Source organism: Musca domestica, unplaced genomic scaffold (assembly GCF_030504385.1).
Source record: "Musca domestica strain aabys unplaced genomic scaffold, Musca_domestica.polishedcontigs.V.1.1 180, whole genome shotgun sequence".
In the NCBI taxonomy this organism is placed as follows: Eukaryota; Metazoa; Arthropoda; class Insecta; order Diptera; family Muscidae; genus Musca; species Musca domestica.
The window spans coordinates 688,074-708,557 of NW_026712239.1; the positions used below are offsets into that span (position 1 = coordinate 688,074).

At 35.9% G+C, this 20,484-nt stretch overlaps 2 protein-coding genes across 2 annotated transcripts in view; one reads left to right on the forward strand and one right to left on the reverse strand.

Annotated features, from left to right (window-relative positions):
- Positions 1-20,484, forward strand: part of LOC101891648 (small ribosomal subunit protein uS9m) — a 59,203-nt gene that overhangs the window by 28,698 nt on the left and 10,021 nt on the right. The gene's annotated exons all lie outside the window — the stretch shown is intronic.
- Positions 1-20,484, reverse strand: part of LOC101891467 (transient receptor potential channel pyrexia) — a 42,981-nt gene that overhangs the window by 18,237 nt on the left and 4,260 nt on the right. The window contains exon 2 of the mRNA XM_059121012.1: positions 3,738-4,094. Within this exon, the coding sequence (XP_058976995.1) occupies positions 3,738-3,853 (116 nt within the window). The 5' untranslated portion in view covers positions 3,854-4,094. The remainder of the gene's footprint in view (positions 1-3,737; positions 4,095-20,484) is intronic.

Here is a 20,484-nt window from a genome sequence, read left to right on the forward strand (position 1 = left end):
ATTTATTTAAGTTTTTATAAGGAACAAAATTGCACAATAAATAGGATACACAAGGTACGAAAAAGTTCCATTAGCATTGGCATATTGGCTAATTATATCTCTTCAATTATTTATAATTAGCGGAATGATCGGTGGAGAAAAATGCTTTCCCGGGAAATATAATTCTGTGCGGATATTCAAAATTTTCAATTTCTTGCTCCAGTCTTTTTGCCATTCAGTCACAGTGAATTGATAACAAATTGAATGATATAAACATATAATTATTTTTGACTACACGGTTATATATTAATCAATATCAGCCGATTAATTCAAAATATTACCAATATGAATGATTTAGAAAAAGGTTTGCTGCAGACCTTTACACTTTTTCTCACAGCGCATTATAGACTGCATCAAAACAACTTATAGAAAATCGCTTCAAATTTGTACCATTTTGCACAACAAATAGGTTCAACTAGGTACGAAAAAGATCCATTAGTGTTGCCATATTCGCAATTTATTTCTCCTCAATTATTTATTATTTGAGGAATAATATCTTTGGAAAAATACCTTTTATAGGAATAGAAACCCGTGCGGACATTCATGGTTCGGCTGATTATGTTTTTTTTACTGTCGAAGATTTCTAGAAAGTCTGCCTTCCATAAAATTTGTGTGCAAAGCATCCTATCGACATAAGAACTCTAGAATATTTCCTGTCTAGCAAAGGCTATAGTCGATGGCCTCTAGAAGTACTTTAAGAAAAAGCACACTAGAAGCTCTTCTTGGAAAGTGGCTCTATTCATAATTGACATTAATTCAAGTACTTAGCGGAAGAACTTCAGAATCGTCTGAAATCTTCAGAAATCGTAGAAGAGTTAAAAAATTTAGATGTCCGTCCGTCTGTTGTAATCACGCTAGAGTCAAAATGAATAAAGATAGGATGCTAAAATTTTGCAGTGATCTGTCTTTTGTCTGCAGGCCAAGTTCGAACATGGGCTATATCGGTCCACGATATCGTATAGCCCCCATATAATAGTACCCCCGATATTCGGTATTTTTATGATTTTAACAATATTTTTTTAGTGGAATTGTTTGAAATTCTACACAAAGAGTTTTTCGTGACTACTTTAACCCCTGAAAAAGAATTTTCCATATAGGTCCCCGTATCGTATATCCCCCATATAACTGTACCTCACGATATTCGGTATTTTGATAATTTTAACCACTTTTTTCAATGGAATTGTCTGAAATTCTACACAAACAGTTCTCAGAAAGTACTTTAACTCCCGTAAGATTATTGTCTATATAGGTCCATGATATCGTATAACCCCCATATAACTCTACCTCACGGTATTCGGTATTTTGATAATTTTAGCCACATTTTATAATGGAATTATCTGAAATTCTACACAAGGTGTTCTCTGTTTTTTTTTTTTTTCTATATAGGTCCACGATATCGTATAGCCCCCATACATCCGTGCCCCTCGATATTCGGTATTTTGATGATTTTAGTAACATTATGCACCGGAATTGTTTCAAATTTGATATTTGGAATTCGCAATGGGTACTGCAGTCTATACCAAAAAATGTCCGTGCAGGTCCATGACTTCGTATAGCCCCCATATAACTGTACCTCACGATAATTCGGTATTTTGCTTGATTTTAGAAACACTATTGACCGGAATTGTTTCAAATTTGGTATTTGAAGTTGGTAATGGCTACTACAGCCTAAGACAGAAAATTGTCTGTGCAGGCCCACGTCTTCGAATAGCCTCCATATAACGGTACCTCCCAATATTCTGTATTTTGATGATTTCAGCGACATTATTCATCGGATTTTTTTTCAAATTTAATATTTGAAGTTCGTAATGGGTACTACAGCCTAAGTCAGAAAATTGTCTGTGCAGGCCCACGTCTTTGTATAGCCTCCATATAACGATACCTCCCAATATTCTGTATTTTTATGATTTTGGGGACATTATTTACCGGAACTGTTTTAAAATTCGTATTTAGAATTCGTAATGGGTACTACAGCCTATGACAGAAAATTGTCTGTGCAGACCCACGTCATCGTATAGCCTCCATATATCAGTACCTCACGATATTTGGTATTTTGCTTGATTTTAGCAACACTATTGACCGGAATCGTTTCAAATTTGGCATTTGAAGTTGGTAATGGCTACTACAGCCTAAGACAGAAAATTGTCTGTGCAGGCCCAGGTCTTCGTATAGCCTCCATATAACGGTACCTCCCAATGTTCTGTATTTTGATGATTTCAGCGACATTATTCACCGGAATTGTTTCAAATTTGGTATTTGAAGTTCGTAATGGGAACACCAGTCTATGACAGAAAATTGTCTGTGCAGGCCCACGTCTTTGTATAGCCTCCATATAACGATACCTCCCAATATTCTGTATTTTGATGATTTTAGCAACATTATTTACGGGATTTGTTTCAAATTTGGTATTTGAAGTTCGTAATGGGTACTACAGCCTAAGACAGAAAATTGTCTGTGCAGGCCTACGTCTTCGTATAGCCTCCATATATCACTACCTCTCTATATTCGGTATTTTGATGATTTTATGTACATTATTCACCGGAATTGTTTCAAATTTGGTATTTGAAGTTCGTAATGGAAAGTCCAGTCTATGACAAAAAATTATCTATGCAGGTCTAGGCCTTCGTATAGCCCTGATATATCAGTACCTTCTCATATTCGGTATTTAGACGATTTTAGCTACATTATTCACCGAAATTGTTTGATATTTCGTATTTAGAATTCGTAATGGGTACCACAGCCTGCGACAGAAAATTGTCTATGCAGGTCCAGGTCTTCGTATAGGCCCCACATATATCTGTACCTCCCTGTATTAATTTTTTTGATGAGCTATATTATTTACCGGATTTTCTTTTTCAAATTTGGTATTTGAATTTTGTAATGGCTTATGACAAAAGTTGCCTATGCAGGTCCACGCCCTCGTATAGACCCCAATATAACGGCTATATTCGTTATTTTTAAGATTTTAACAGAATTTTTAATGGATTTTATTTTTTTTTTTTTTTTTGAAAATTTCCTAATTCGTTCCAAATGGTGAAGGGTATTCAAAGATCGGCCCGGCCGAACCTACTGTTATTTTACTTATTTTTCTTCTTTTTTTACCCGTCTCTCACAACTTTTGCAAAGAAAAAAAAAATAGAGATTACTCTACTAAAATTATTGTCTCGGTCTTTCGTGCGATTATTTAAAAAAAATTCCTTGTTCAGGAAACTTATAAAGAGGTTCAATGAACAAGTTTTGTTTTATCATTTGAAGAATCTCTGAAAGGCCTTTATAGATAGATAACTGAGAAATACCTCTAGAAGACCTTCTTTCTACAAAATACCTCTACATCTATTGAATGCTAAAGACGATATGATCTACAAAAAGTCCTCTGGAAGTTTATTAAATATAAACACTTATCGTGAAATGGGTTATATTTGAGGTACACCTACAAATAAAAAAAAACGTAGAAGTTTTTTTCTGCCGAAGATTTTGAAGAAATATTTGATCTTTACACACGAAATGTAACTAATTTTTTCATATTTCATTTATGGTATAGTTTTATTCAAATTCGCCATGCCCTCTCCTAGAATTCCTTTTTAAATTTCCTAGAATCTTGGACATTGGTTTTTCGAAAATATGGAAACTTTTCATGTATTTCAATATTCTTTTTTTAATTTTTCTTTATTTTATCTTTGTCATACATACATACTTACCGATTTGTATTATTGCCCGCCAATGGTTGTTCAGCATCACTTTTGGTCACCACACTAATGGAGCGTGTCATGCGTCGCGGTTTGGTTGAACCCTCCTTGTAACCAAGATTCTCCATGGCTAATTGCACGCGGGCCACAAAAAAAAAGTAACAGTCTAAAACCACTACTGCTGTTGATGCTGTTGCTCTATGTTCTTAGGTGTGGAATGGGGTTTTGGCTTTGGGGGGAGGAGGAGGGCTGCTGGTTTACTTATTGCAATGCTCTACTGTCTAGTGGGCGATGACGACGACGTTGATCTTAAAACTCAAATTCTTCAGATGCATTCAAATTGAAATTTTGAAACTTAAGATGAGATATCTGCAAAAGAGAAGAGAGAGGGTGAACAGGGAAAATTCATATTTAGTTGAAAAAATTGAAATTGAGACCCTTCGATTTGCAATAAATTAATAACAAAAAGAAGAAGAATTCGGTGTTGATTTGATTTTTTGTTTAGACCCGATCGTATTTCAACAAGATTGTTATTATTATTGTATTGTAGTTATTGTTTTTTCATGAAAATTGAATTGTTAGGAAATGTTTGAAATTGAGACAGGAACTAGTAGAGCGTGGCAGTATTCGAATATTGGATGATATAATATGGAGCATAAACATATCCAACAAATTAAATTAAATATTTTCAGGGGCTCACTTTTTGTTTTTTTTTTTTTTTAAGTGAGATAAAAATATTTTAGAACCAGAATCCATTCCTAGAAAATCATGTGGGTTCCATTAGGGTTTTTTATGAAGAAATAATGCTGCAGCTTAAGATTAACTTCAGATTAACCACTGATTGCATAAATTTAATAAATGTAAAGCATATTTTTAGGAGAAGATGGCAATATTGTCATAGAATAAAAATCCATTCCCAGAAATTCCCATTGGCCACGGAAAATTAACTTCTAGAGATTCCACAAAAAAACTCTTCCTCGTTGCTGGCAGAATTTACATTGTATTTTACTGCATACTTTTAGGAGCTACAATTTATTCACATTTCTTTATCGTAGCTGGTTGATTCCCAAACTAGTAGATAAGCCCAGATCTTTTAGGAATATAGCTGCGTAGGATAGAAAAAAATCTGGCGGTGTTTTCAGAGGTTTCAATTTTTTTTATGAATTAGAAGACAATTTAACGAGCTTTTTACAGACGACGACAGTTTTGGAATTGGAATTCAAATTGTTGTTTTGGTTATTGCTATTCGCTGCATACTTTCAGGAGTTGCTTATTTAAAACTCTCCATCAGCTAATTGGCTCCTAAAATGCTCAGATAGAACTTCCAGTGGTGTTCATAAAACGAATAGTCTCCTAGATGTTTTCTATAAATAAAATGACTTCTTCTGTACATCTTCGAAATTCAACAGAGCTAACTGGTCTTTGAAATCAATACCTCTTCTAAGGTTAAGCAAAGGGCATTTTGAAAGCGAAAAAAGAACCATTGAACTCCAAGGTTTGTTTTAAAATCTTTTCTAAACTCTAGGATCCTTGACTTTAGTTTTTTTTTTTTTTTTGTTTCAGACCCTCGCCTGATCTCTAGAAATTTGCTTCTAAGGAACACTTAAAGGCCCCGCCTCAGGTCCTAGGAACGATTATTCTTATTAAATATTTCGAAACATTTCCTGAAATAGAGCAATTCTTAATTTTCATGGAATATTTCAAAGCCACGTACTGAGTTCTAGGTGCCTGGATTTTTTTTATCGATTTTGAAAGCCCTTTTTGAGCTCTGGCAACATGGATTTTTCAAGACCTGATTTAAAAACCTCTTCCGAGTTCCAGCAACGTTGATTTTAAGGAAATATTTCCAGTTCTAGTTACCTGTAATTTTTATCGATTTTAAAAGCCCTTTTTGAGCTCTGGCAACTTGGATTTTTCATGACCTGATTTGAAACCTCTTCCGAGTTCCAGCAACGTTGATTTTAAAGAAATATTTCCAAGTCTCTTCTGAGCTCTAGCAACGTGAATTTTTCAAACAAAATTTCAAAGCCTCCTCTGAGCCTCAGCAGTATTGATTCCAAGGAATATTTCAAAGCCTACATTGAGCTCTGACAATGTTTACCTTCAAAGACTATTTCAAAGCTTCTTTCGAGCTCTGGCCACTTGAATTTTTGAAGAATATTTCCAAGCCTGACTTGAGCTATAGGAATGTCGATTTTTTAAAGCTTCCCCTGACCTTTGGCAAAGAGAATTTTTATAGAATATTCAAAAGCCTCTCCCAATTTCTAGGAACGTGGATTTTTAGGGGTTATTTTAAAGATTTTTCTGAACTCTGACAGCATGAATTTTTGAAGATCTTCTGAGCCCTAACATTGTAACATTTCCCAGCCTCCTATAAGCTCTGACAACGTGGATTTTTTGAAAAATATTTTAAAGCTCTTTTAACCCTTAGCATTGTGATTTTTCAAAGACTGTTTCAAAACCTCTCTTGCAGTCATGGTTTTAAGCAATATTTCAAAGCCCATCCTAAGGTCGTACAACGTGAATTCTTACGGACTATTTCGAGGCTCCTTCTAAGCTTTAGCTACGTGAATTTCTAAAGAATATTTCCAAAACTCCCCTGAGCTATGAGAACTTCGATTTTTTAAGATTTTTTAGATTCGCCTGATCTTTGACTATGTGTATATCTGAAGAATATTCCAAGCCTTTTCGGATTTCTGGGGATGTGGATTTGTAAGAGTTTTTTTCAAAGCTCCCCTTTGAGTTTTGAGAACATTGATTTATGAGAACTTAAATTTAAAAAAAGGGTTTGAAGATTCACTCGATCTTTGCGAATTGAATTTCTAAAGAATATTCTTAGCCATTCCTGATCTCTAGGAACTTGGATTTTTAAGAAGTATTTCAAAGCCTCCCCTGAGCTCTGGCATCGAGGATTTTTGAAGAATATTTCAATGCTTTTCTAATCCCTTGCATTGCGATTTTCCGAATCACATTTAATGGCCTTCTCGAAGCTTTAGTGAAGTGGATTTTTAAGCATATATTTCAAAAGACCTATCAGAGCCCCAGGAACGTAAATTGTTACGGAATATTTCAAAGTCCCATCTGAGTGCTAGCAGTACGGATTTCGAGGAATTTTTCAAAGCCTATCCTGAGGGCTAACAACGTATTTTTTATGATTATTTAAAAGTTCCATCAAAGCTCCAACCACGTGCATCTTTGAGGTATACTTCGAAGACTCCCCTGAGTTAAGGAACGAACATTTTTAGGTACATTATTCACCGTATTTAGAATTCGTATTGGGAACTACAGTCTATGCCAGAAAATGGCCTACGCAGTTCCACGTCTTCGTATAGCCCCCATTTAACGATACCGCCCGATATTCGGAACTTTTATGAGTTTAGCGACATTATTTACCGGAATTGTTTGAAATTTCGTATTTAGAGTTCGTAATGGGAACTCCAGAAAATTATCTTATAGAAAATTATCTATGCAGGTCCAGGTCTTCGTATAGCCCCATATATCAGTACTTCCCTATATTAGGTAATTTGACAATTGTAGGAACCTTATTCACCGGATTTTTTCAAGTTTCATATTTGAATATTGTAATAGACTATGACAAAAGTTGCTTCTGCAGGTCCACGTCGTCGTATAGACCCTAATATAATGTCTATATTCGATGCTTTTAAGATTTTAAGAGAATTTTTAACGGATTTTATTTTATTTTATTTTTTTTTTTTGAAAATTTTTAAATTCGTTCCAAACGGTGGGGGTATTCAAAGTTCGGCCCTGACTTCTCGGAACTCTAGATATGTAAAATTTTTTGGAATATTTCTCAAGTTTTTTTGAAAGCCGGCCTTGAACTCTTACAGACATGGGGTTTTTTACCCCTTCTGGATTTTTGGTAACGTGATTTATTTTAGGATTCAAAGCCCTCTTGAGCCTCATATATCCGGATTTTTAAGTTGTATTTCAAAACATCTACTAAGTCAAGGAATGTGGGTTCATTAATTAATAATTCAAGGTTCACACTTCTAAATCAAGGTAGGATCCTCTAAAATCTTTAGCGTTTTTGATTCTTGAAATCATTTGAAACAGACTGACAACATCCTTCCTTGTTCGTTTTCTAATTCCTTCGTTTTCTAATTCCTTCGATTTTATAAGGCTTGGGTGGAAGAATTTCCTGCAATGCTCTATAGATAATTTGGACTGCGCAAAAAAATGCTACTCTTTCAAGACTGGCCAGACCCTGCTTTCTTCGTTTTCTAATTTCTTCCATTTGGGCTAAAAGTTGGGTGCAAAAATTTCGAGCTATGCTCTGTAGGAAATTTGGACTGCGCAAAAAATGCTCCTCTTTCAAGAAGTTGAGGGTATTTCTCATCATAACGGAGACGTCGTTTTCTAGATGATCCCTGGTTATTGAAATATACGAATGTCTGAAGCATAAACCAGCCTCCAAGTCTCGAGCTCCATTTAACCACTTTCGAGGCTCTTCCTGGTTTGCACTTATTTTATTCAAATTCTAAACACCCTGCAACATGTTGCCACATAAATCTGTCTGGTTTGTAGAATTTCTCCGCAAAATTCTCTCCCCTTTTCACTTGCCAATGAAATTTATTTTCACAATTTCTATTAACACATAAACACAACAACAACAACACGAAGAAGAAGATCTGATCGGGAACACCGTAAATCGAATTTCACACATGATTGAATTACAACATGATTTTGTTGCTCTTTGTGTAATTTTTTTTGTTGGTGTTCGGCATTAACGTAATCGATATTTCACTAGTTTTATCTTTTTTTTGTGGACCGATTTAATTGTTGTTGTCTAATTCATTTAGTGTTTTTTTTTGCTTTTCTTTTTTTTTTTGTTAAAATTTGTATTGAAATTTTACGCTATTTTATTTTTCACATTCATGGGGGAAAAATAGCAGCAGCACTACCACTTTATTAGCACCTTGATATTTTGAAAGCTGTTTCTGGGGGTTTTCACGTTTCCGCAATGGCAAAAATTGGGTTCGAAGGTTGGCGATTTTTTGGCTTTTGGCGATCTGGCTTCTCCCACTTCTGAAGAGCAATTAATTTTGCATTTCATTGAGATTTTCCAGGCGAATAAAAAGTATTTCTTTTTTTTGGGAAACTTATTTTGGCATTATTTTTTTGTTTCAATTTTTTTTGTTTTTGGGGGAAACTTAATGCTGGCGTCACATGAAACAGCGTGTTGTTTAGAATGCTTGTTGGTTTTTTTTGCAAATTTTTTTGGTTGCCTTTTTATCTCTTGCCTGGTATTTGATTTATTTTTTGAAGTTCTCCTTATCTTGAAGGAAATTATCAGCCGCAACATCCAACGCCAAAGCTAGCCAACAGCATCCCCATTACTTCTCATCATTATCTCTCGACCATGCCATCATCTTCATATCAGAGACTGATGTTATCTTTCAGACTTTTTTTTTGTTGGTTTTTTTGATACAACGTAACTGCAGAAGCTTTAGTTACTAAAATAAACTATATAGCGTATATACACATATGTACATCCGAACATCACTAGCTTACAAATTATTGGGAAGAAAATTAAAAAATATCCTACTTCATGGGAAGAAAAACAAGAAAAAAAATAGTTAAGCTCAGCCGGGCCGAACTTTTAATACCCTCCACCATTTTGGAGGATCTTGAAAAATGTCAAAAAAAACCGTCGAAAAATACCACTTACTAGACGGGGATCTGCACACACAATCTTCTGTCTTAGGCTGTAGTATCCATTACGAACTTCAAATACCAAATTTGAAACAATTCCGGTGAATGAAGTCTCTAAAATCATCAAAATATGGAATATCGGGAGGTGCCGTTCTATGGGGGCTATACGAAGACGTGGACCTGGCTGTAGTAACCATTACGAACTTCAAATACGAAATTCGAAACAATTCCAGTGAATAATGTCACTAATATCGTCAAAATATCGAATATAGGGAGGTACTGATATATGGGGCCTGTACAAAGACCTGGACCTGCATAGACAATTTTCTGTCTTAGGCTGTAGTATTCATTTCGAACTTCAAATACGAAATTCGAAACAATTTCGATGAATAATGTCGCTAATATCATGAAAATATTAAATATCGGGAGGTACCGTTGTGTGGGGGCTATACGAAGATGTGGACCTGCACATACAATTTTCTGTCACAGGCTGTAGTAACCATTAAGAACTTTAAAAACCAAATATGGGAGCTATGCTAAGGCATGGACCTGCACAGAAAAATTACTTTCATAGGCTGTAGTATCCATTACGAACTTAAAATACGAAATTCGAAACAATTCCGGTGAATAAAGCCGCTAAAATAATTTAAATACCGAATATAGGGAGGTACCGTAATATGGGGGCTATACAATGACGTGCACCCGCACAGACAATTTTCTGTCATAAGCTGTAGTATTCATTACGAACCTAGATGGCCCATTTCAATACCAAAAGTCCTGCAGACATAATACGCATTTGAGTAAAATTTTATCAACCTACTTAATTTCGTTCGGAAGCTAGAGTGATTTCCACAGACGGATAGACGGACGGACATTGCTAAATCGACATAGAATTTAGGCTGATCAAGAATATATATACTTTGCGTGGTCTAAAATGTATATTTCGAGGTGTTACAAACGGAATGACAAACTTAATTTACCCTCCATACTATGGTAGAGAGCATAAAAATGTCGGAACTAGCATCAAATTTTAGAATAAATTTAGATTTGTTCGAATTGGTCACCTTTGGCACGAATTATGGCCTTTAAACGGCCCATGAAACCGTCACACGCTGCCCAAATGTTGCTCTGCGGTATTTTGGCCCATTCCCGGCGAAGCGCTTGCTTGAGGTGATCGACACTTTGGTATATTTTAGTGCCAACATTGCTTTCCAAAATACTCCAGACACAATAGTCCAACGGATTGTTATCCGGAGATTTTGGTAGCCATTGTGCGGTGGAAATGAAGCGAGGAACCTCATTTTGTAACCATTCTTGGGTGGCGCGTGCTGAGTGCAATGGTGATGAGCCATGTTGGAATGTCCAAGGCCTGCAAGGCCAAAATGTTTGCGTGCCCAACGCTTTAATACATCCTCCAGAATATTTTCGTGATAGTATTCGGCATTTATTCTGATGCCACGGTCGATAAATACGAGCGAGAGTGACCATCGGCTTTTATGGCGGCCCACATAATCACCATGGCCGGCGCTTGAGTTCTGGTGGCCAACCGCCAACCGAAGGTGCACATTTTCAGCTGACCTCTTTACAAACTGCTGGACAACGAATGTTTTCTCATCGGAGAAAACCAAATTCGGCAGTTCACCACTTTCGGCCAAGCGAAGCAACTTTTTATCTCTTTTGAGTCAATTTTCTTTCTGTTTCGGTGTAAGTTCTTACCCTTTTTGGAATTTCGATGGCTTTACCCCGAGCTCATTTTTCATTATTTGCCGGATGGAATATTGCGATATGTACAACTGACGAGCCATTTTTCCGCCACTGCGACGCGGGTTTCGATCAAGGCGCTCCTTTACTTTTCGAACGATTTCTGCTGATGTTGCTGTTGTCTTCCGTCCACTCCCTTGACGTCGGGCTACGCTACCAGTATCACTAGGTAACGAGCGATGGTACGAGACACAAAAGATTTATTCACATTTAAATGCCGGAGTGATCTAACGATAGCCACTTGTGGTTTTTCAGCCAAATATAAAGAAATCACACTATGACGCTTGAATTCCCATTCATCTCGAATAACTTTTTTTTTTGGGAAATTCTGAGCTATCACTGGAATAATATTAACAGCTGTCGGACGAGTGGCTTAGAAGTGACAGCAGTCTGAAGTTGGTTGCAGTTTTTTCATCTTGTCCTGTATATTCCATCTTCACAGCAGATCTTGTGTTAGTAAAAATAACGCGAAGTGTGAAATAAGAAGAGAACCGAAAACATATTTCGGATTTTATAATCGTTTTGGTTATTCAACATTTCGACCCTTTGTGGGGGAGGTACCAGAAGAAATGGTCCGATCTCTACCATCTTTATAACAGATCTTGTGTTGATGGAAATATTGAGATGCGCCAAGCCTGAATGGAATCGGATGTTTATTTCGTATATCATGGGCTCCATGAATATTCAAAATTTTGGCCCTTTGTGGGGAAGGTACCAGAAGGAGTGGACTGATATATTCCATCTTCACGCCAGACCGCGGGTTAATAAAAATATTGTGATGAGTGTTAGTTTAAAGAAAATCTAACTCTATCGTCACATTTTATACGAGTTATATTTGTTCAAAATTTTGACCCTAGTGGGGTCAACTAATCTAGAACTGATGCAAATATTAGGATTTACAAAGTTGAAGCAAAATTGGTTCATTCTCTCTTCCTCTCTCTCTCTCTCTGTGTAGTAAAGTGTTTTTTTTTTTTTTTTTTTTAATTTCGACCTTTTGTGGGCGAGGTGTTAGAACTCGATCTAAGTTTGATAATAATATTACGATGTACCAACTGTGGACGAAATCGTATACTCCCTTCGAAAGTTATCGAGCGCACCAGCCAGACAGACAGACCAACGGGCGAACGGACATCGCTAGATCGACTCCAATTGTCCTGAAACAGATTTGGTCCAAAGAGACCTAGGGTTTAAAACCGTTATTTCGATAATGCATGTTTTGGGCGTATCAAATCATATAGTCGAGTGTAATCATCAAGTCATTCAAACCCGCTTGCCATTTTATCTATTCCTTTGTTTACCCGAAATGTCATCACAATGTATCTTTCTTTAATGACATTTGCTGTGTGTGTTTTCTTTTATTCTGAATTTTTCCGATCTGATTATTGTTTTTGCGTTATTTTGGTTTTCTTTTCTTATCTAAGACATTTTTTTTTGAAATTTTTAACAATTCTTGGGAACCCACAGCGCGTGTCAACAAATTTCTGTTGCCCCCAGGACCAGATAACTAAGCAAAACTTAGAAATTTGAAGAATCCTCTCTCTTTTTCTCTTCTAAAAAAACTTCAGGAAGTTTGGATGTTTTGACATTTTAATGACATCACTGTCAAAGAATACAAACCTGTAAATGATTATTAATTATTGAGAGGATATTGAGTTTCAATTGTAAACTTGAGAAATGTTTGTTGTTAGAAAGGGTTGATTGGAAGAAAAAGAAGAAGAATTAGAGAGAATCTACCGACAAATCTGGCAATTGTTGCAATTATATTTCCCTAATATAATTTAGAGGAAACTCTTACGGCAAAAACACCTTCACAAAAATAGTTGCGAAAGTAAAAACGTAAAATAAAGAAAATAAAAATAATTTATATTCTTATTTATATTTTCTTATATTACTCCTCCATACATAACATGGAGGGTATATTAAGTTCTTCAATCCATATGTAACTCATCGAAATAATAATTTTAGACCCAACAAAGTATATATATTCTTGATCAGCGTAAAATTTTAAGACGATTTAGCCCTGTTCGTCACTCCGTCTGTTCTAATCATGCTAGAGTCAAAACCAATAAAGATAGGAAGCTAAAATTGTGCACCGAACTGTATTTTATCTGCAGGCAGGTCACGTTCGATCAACGATATCGTATAGCCCTCATATAACGGTACCTCCCGATATTCGGTAATTTGATGATTTTAGCCACATTTTACAATGGAATTGTTTGAAAAACCACACAAGGAGTTCCTTGTGGGTACTTTACCGCTTGTAAGATAATTATCTATATAGGTCTACGATATAATATAACCTCCATATAACGGTACCTCCCCATTTTCCGTATTTTCAGGATTTTAGCCACATTTTTCAATTAAATTGTCTGAAAATCCACATAAGGAGTTCCTTCCGATTACTTTACCCCCTGAAACAGAATTGTCTATATAGGTCCACGATATCGTATATCTCTTATATAACGGTACCTCCCGTTATTCGGTATTTTGATAATTTTAGCCACATTGAAAAATGGAATTGGCTCAAAATCCACACAAGATATTCCTTCTGAATCCTTAACCCCCTAAGAGAGAATTGTCTATATAGGTCCACGATATCGTATAGCCCCCATATAATGGTTCCCCCGATATTCGCAATTTTGATGATTTTAGCCACTTTTTTCAATGGAATAATCTGAAGATCCACCCAAGTAGTTCCCTCTGAGTACTTTACCCCCTAGAAGAAAATTGTCTATATAGGTCTTCGTATTAGTATAGCACCCATATAACGCTACCCCGAGATATTCGGTATTTTGATTATTTTAGCGACATTATTCACAGGAATTGCATCAAATTTCGAATTTGAAGTTCGTAATGGGTACTACAACCTATGACGGAAAATTTTCTATGCAGGCCCACCTCTTCGTATAGCCCCTATACATCGGCACCTCCCTTTATTCGGTATTTTGATGATTTAGGCGACATTATTTACCAAAGTTGTTTCAAATTTCGTATTTAGAGTTCATAATGGGAACTACAGCCTGTGACGGAAAATTTTCTATGCAGGCCCACCTCTTCGTATAGCCCCTATACATCGGCACCTCCCTTTATTCGGTATTTTGATGATATAAGCTACATTATTCACCGAAATTGTTTCAGATTTCGTATTTAGAGTTCATAATGGGAACTACAGCCTGTGACAGAAAATTATCTATGCAGGTCCAGGTCTTCGTATAGCCCCCATATAACGGCACCTCTCAATATTCGCTTTTTTGATGATATAAGCGACATTATTCAACGGAATTGTTTCAAATTTCGTATTTGAAGTTCGGACTTGTTACTACAGCCTATGACAAAAAATTACTTATACAGCACCACCATATAGCACCCGTATAACGGTTTTCATGTAAGAGGTATTTTTCGGCGGATTTTTTTTTTCAAGATCCTTCAAAATGGTGGAGGTATAAAAAGTTTGTCCCGGCCGAACCTAGCTGCTTTGTACTTGTTTAATTTATATTTGTTATATGAAGCTCTACTTAATATACGAAGAGGTGCAGGATGTCATAAAGTCAGCCTCGCCCGACTTATAATAGACTTTCTTTACAGTTTTGGCTTTCATTTTGCTATTTTGCAACAAAATAAGTTTTCATGTCCCAAAATAATAACTTTTATTTAATTACACCATATTTTCAAGTTATTAATTGTTATACATTTAATTACACATGTGATAATCAAAAAAAAAAAAAAAATGGCAATAACTGATAATTACAACTTATTCACTGGACGGTGAAATTCGCCAACAGAAAAGTCAATTTTTTTCATTCTATGCCATGTCAAAGTCCATACGATTAAAAATATTTGAAAAGTTTTGTTTAGGAAACTCCCAAATAAATATTTGGTTTTATTTCATTTCCTATTTGCTCTAGCGGTTAAGGGGCGGATTCTTCTCTAATTAACATTTCATAATTTTTTATGGGCAATAATTTAGATTAAATCTCTTTGTCTAATCTGGGTTGATTAAAGAGTATGGAAGTTGGGGGAGAGAGAGAGAGAGAGAGAGAGGAGAGAGAAAACTGCAATACAAAATTGTCTGGGTATACAGAGAGTGCCAAAAGGGGTGTTTAAGAATTAAACGAAAGCAGTCCTTGAAGGATGGTTGGTGTTTTCAGGACTTTTTGTCGCCTCTCCCTGTCATTTTTGTATTTCAAATTCCATTTTAAAATAGCTAGGTTTTCATGCTTTTTCTTCGCCTAAAAAGACTTAATTTTAAATTCCATTTTAAAATAGCTAAGCCTCCGTTCTCCATTTCCTATGTCGTAATAGTTGATCGTTTTCCGGTCCAAGCAAAAAAAACCGAAAATTCTTCACCAAGCCGGAGGAAATCCACATAAAAATCTCTGAATCAGGTCTTCTTTGTCATCAAAGCGTATTTTAATTTGAAATTCATTTGTTAGGTTTTCGTAATTATTTCTTTCTTTCTTTTTTGCCGGTCCAATTTGCCAATTTTTGTGATCATTTCGTTGTGAGCGTTTTTGGGACCGACCGCCTGCTTCGAACAACGGAAGTTTGAAACTATGACGTCGTTTCCCCTTTTTTGTTTTCTTTTCGTTCTCTTTATTTGTAGCGCCATTTTAATGACAAAACTGCTTTTTGGAATGACATTTTCCACCAGATTTATTCAGATTTCAGATTAAGTCACAGTTTTCGTATCATCAGCATATATTTTCTTATTCAATTACAATTTAAATCAATTGTAGTTGTTGTTGCTCGAGATGGTAATAATCTTTCCCATGATCATCATTAGCAGCAGCAGAATTTTTCGTACACATGTGTTTGCTGTTAATGATGATGAAGATACGAATGTATCTTATCTTTTCAAAAAGAAAGAAAAACAACAACCTTAGGAAAATTGCTACAGTAATTATTCCCGAGTCTATAAATCATTGTTTAAACAAAAATTTATGGCCAAAAATTAAGACGGGAACTTGTGATTTAAAATTAGAAATTCTTAATTGGCGGAGAAAAAGTGGGAAAGATGAATCATTTGAAGGGATGTGATAAACTTGATAAGATGTGGAGCATACTTTTAGGCGTTTTAAGTTTTAGTAGAGAAGGAAGCTGTTAATTAATAATAGGGTCTTCTATTGTCCATAGGAGACCGAGATGTCTTCTATTTTCCATAGAAGACACTCAGGTCTTCTATATACCATAGTTGACCTGGAGGTCTTCTATAGACCATAGAAGACCCGGAGGTCTTCTATAGACCATTGATGACCTGGAGGTCTTCTATAGACCTGGACGTCTTCTATTAACCATAGAAGACCTGGAGGTCTTCTACTAGCCATAGAAGACCTGGAAGTCTTCTACTAGCCATAGAAGACCTGGAGGTCTTCTATAGACCATAGAAGACCTGGATGTCTTCTATTGACCATAGAAGTTCCGGAGGTCTTCTATTGACCATAGAAGACCTGGAGGTCTTCTATAGACCATAGAAGAACTGGAGGTCTTCTATTGACCATAGAAGAACTGGAGGTCTTCTATTGACCATAGAAGACCTGGAAGTCTTCTATTGACCATAGAAGACCTGGAGGTCTTCAATTGACATTGAAGATCTGGAGGTCTTCCATAGACCGTAGAAGACCTGGAGGTCTTCTATTGATCATAGAAGGCCTGGAGGTCTTCTATTGACCATAGAGGACTTGGGGGTCTTCTATTAACCATAGAAGACCTGAAGGTCTTCTATTGACCATAGAAGACCTGGAGGTCTTCTTTTAACCATAGAAGACCTGGAGGTCCTCTATTGACCATATAAGATCTGGAGGTCTTCTATTGACCATAGAAAACCAGGAGGTCTTCTATTGACCATACAAGACCTGGAGATCTTCCATTGACCATAGGAGACCAGGAGGTCTTCTATTGACCATAGAAGACCAGGAGGTCTTCTATTGACCATAGGAGAGCAGGAGGTCTTCTATTGACCATAGAAGACCAGGAGGTCTTCTATTGACCATAGAAGACCAGGAGGTCTTCTATTGACCATAGAAGACCAGGAGGTCTTCTATTGACCATAGAAGACCAGGAGGTCTTCTATTGACCATAGAAGACCAGGAGGTCTTCTATTGACCATAGAAGACCAGGAGGTCTTCTATAGACCGTAGAAGACCAGGAGGTCTTCTATTGACCATAGAGGACCTGGAGGTCTTCTATTGACCATAGAGGACCTGGAGGTCTTCTATTGACCACAGAAGACCTGGAGGTCTTCTATCGCTCATAGAAAACCGGGAGGTCTTCTATAGAGCGTAGAAGAGGAGCTCATATATTGACCATAGAAGACCTGGAGGTCATCTATTGATCATAGAAGACCTGGAGATCTTCTATAGACCATAGAAGACCTGGAGATCATCTATTGTCCATAGAAGACCTGGAGGTCTTCTATTGACCATAGAGGACCTGGAGGTCTTCTATAGAGCGTAGAAGACCTGGATTTCTTCTATAGAGCGTAGAAGACCTGTAGGTCTTCCGTTGACCATATAAGACCTGAAGGTCTTCTAAGGTCTATAAGAGACCTAGAGGTCTTCTATTGTCCATAGAAGTCCTGGAGGTCTTCTATAGATCGTAGAAGACCTGGAGGTCTTCTATTGACAGTAGAGGACCTGGAGGTCTTCTATTGTCCATAAAGACTTGGAAGTCTTCTATTGTCCATAGAAGTCCTGGATGTCTTCTATTGTCCATAGGTCTTCAGTTATCCATAGAGGAACTGCTATAGGCCATAGAAGAGCTGTAGCTCCTTTAATTTTCCCTTAGATCTTCCATAGACCTATAATGTCTCTATTAAACAGCTAAAACATCTCCAGATCTCCAATACATATACAAAGCATTTGCCAGTACATCTGTATTTGAAAAATCAGATTTTCTTCATTCTCCTGATTTTTTTCATATTTTGTCGCAATTTCAATTCAATAACAATGGCCGATCTTGCTTCGTAGGTCAGGTGGAAAAAAAGGGTGCGGTGGGTGGCTGGGTAGATGATGTCTTGATTTGTTGCAGTCTTGGCGTTTTCTGCCGGTGCTGATGATGATTTATTTGACGATCTTCACACTTGAATTTTTCATTCAAAACTCAGGAGCAGTAAATTATTTTTTTGTGTTATTTTCACATTTTCTCAACTCAGGCTATTGTTAATTTTTTGTGCGGTGTTTTTTTGTTGCTCATAACAAGCATAGGCGTCGCTTGTTTTGATGCTCATGGGAGAGAGAGAGGCTGAGCAAAGAGAAGAAGTTTTAAATCCCTGAAGAAAGTGGTAAAGTTCTTGAGAGGGAGTTTTGACACATTTATAGGAAATTTTAATTACTGCTCTTTGAGTCTCCAATTTCTCTGAGAGGAGCTCTCTCACACCCTCTCACATTTCTCAATAACAGTAGAAATTCTAAAAATGACAGAATACTCGTCAAAACGCCACTTCTGAGTTATAGAAAAGTGAGCGGTCATCAGTTTAGTTTTTCTGCAATTCGTTCGTTCTTTTCGTTTCGTTTTTTGCTTTCTTTAATGTCTCTTTTACTATTTCTACACATGATCTGCCCTTGAACCTGAGCAAAAAATGAAAGAAAGACGCAACGTCGCTAACGCTGTTGTTGATGATGATGATATCTTCAATTTGAAAACCTGATGCCATAGAGCGAAAAAAAAGTAGACAATAATAAAAGTTTTTCTTTTCAAGAGGCACATACACACATATACAAATACAACCTGAATGAGGAGGAGAAAATAAACTACTATAACAACAAAATGTGTTTTTATTAATCATTCTTTTGTTATTTCTTTACTGGGTTAATATTATATGGAAAAGAAGAATTTGGAAAGAAAAAAAAGAACAACATTTAATTGAAGACAAACAAATTTTTTTTGCCATCACACGTTGTTGCTCTCTCTCTCTCTCTCATATTCTCTCCACTGTGCTCTGTGCACTGTTTGTTGTTAATAATTATTAAAATTATTGTTTTTGATGAAATTTGTTATTAAAAAAATAAAAAACAATAAAAAAAGTTAAAATTTCTTGAAATTTCCATTGACCTATGGTGCAGATGACGTTTCTCCCAATTAAAATGCGCAGAGAAAAGGTTTTGCGACTCGTGTCGCTAATTAATCAATTTGATTGAACTCCTCTACCCAGTCAATTAATTTTTTTTTTTTTGACTAGCGGGTGTTTATTGTCGTTTGAACGTCACATAAAATTATTATTGAAATTTTAATTATAAACTTTGAATGATTTCAAAATTTTCGGAGAATTTTTTATTCGGGGATTTATTTTTATTAAAAATTAATAAAAAAAAATAATTTAAGCAATGCATTTTAAAATAGAATATGAAATCAATACTTGATTCCAGTTTCCATTCATAATCAATCAGCCCAATCATGAATATCCGAGCGGAATTCTACACCCATGAAAAGCATATGTCCCGAGAGATAATTCCTCGAGTCATGAATAATTGAAGAGAAACAGTATTTTCGAAGATGGCAACGCGAATGGCTCTTTTTCGTATCTTGTGTATCCTATTTGTTGCTCTAATTGTTGGAAATTTCAAATCCTTTTGTTTTTATGAAAATTAAAAATTAAATTAAAACAATTAAAATAGTGTCAGTCGGTTTTGCCGACAGATGTATACCCCCAGCCTTGAGTTATAATTATTTAAACTGTTGACCCTTTACGGAGGAGGTTCCTAAACACTTGGCCAATATTGACCAATTCTTATATAACCTAAGACTGATATAAATATTATACAACGTGTCAAGGTGATGTAAATATTGGATCGCTAATTTTTGAAGCGTTTCACATTTTTTTTTTTTTGCAACAACAAAGAATGTTTTTCTCTTTTATTTATAATCATGAAAATGGAGGAAGGATCTGTCGTGATATAAAGGCTGTCCATGGGAATAGAATTTCGGGCGGGTATTACATATTTGAACTTTGCTGCTGTACTGTTCCCGAGACATATCAACATCTAACAAATATAATCGAATCCTAATCTTGAACATTAGTTGGAGCACAATTTCAATTAAAAACAAAAGCTCTTCAAATTTGCACAAAAAAGTAGGATACTCAAGGTACGAAAAAAGACCAATTAGCATTGTCATATTCGCAAGTTGTTTCTACTAAATTATGTTCATGATTGGAGGAATATCGTGCAGATATTTAAAACGTTATGTCAAGTCACACTCTTATCAACATCCAAAACATGTAATCGAATCCTAATATCGAAAATTAGTTGGTATAAATTACTTAATTTTTATTAAAAAGAAAAGATCTTCAAATTTGCACCACTTTGCACAAGAAATAGGATACACAAGG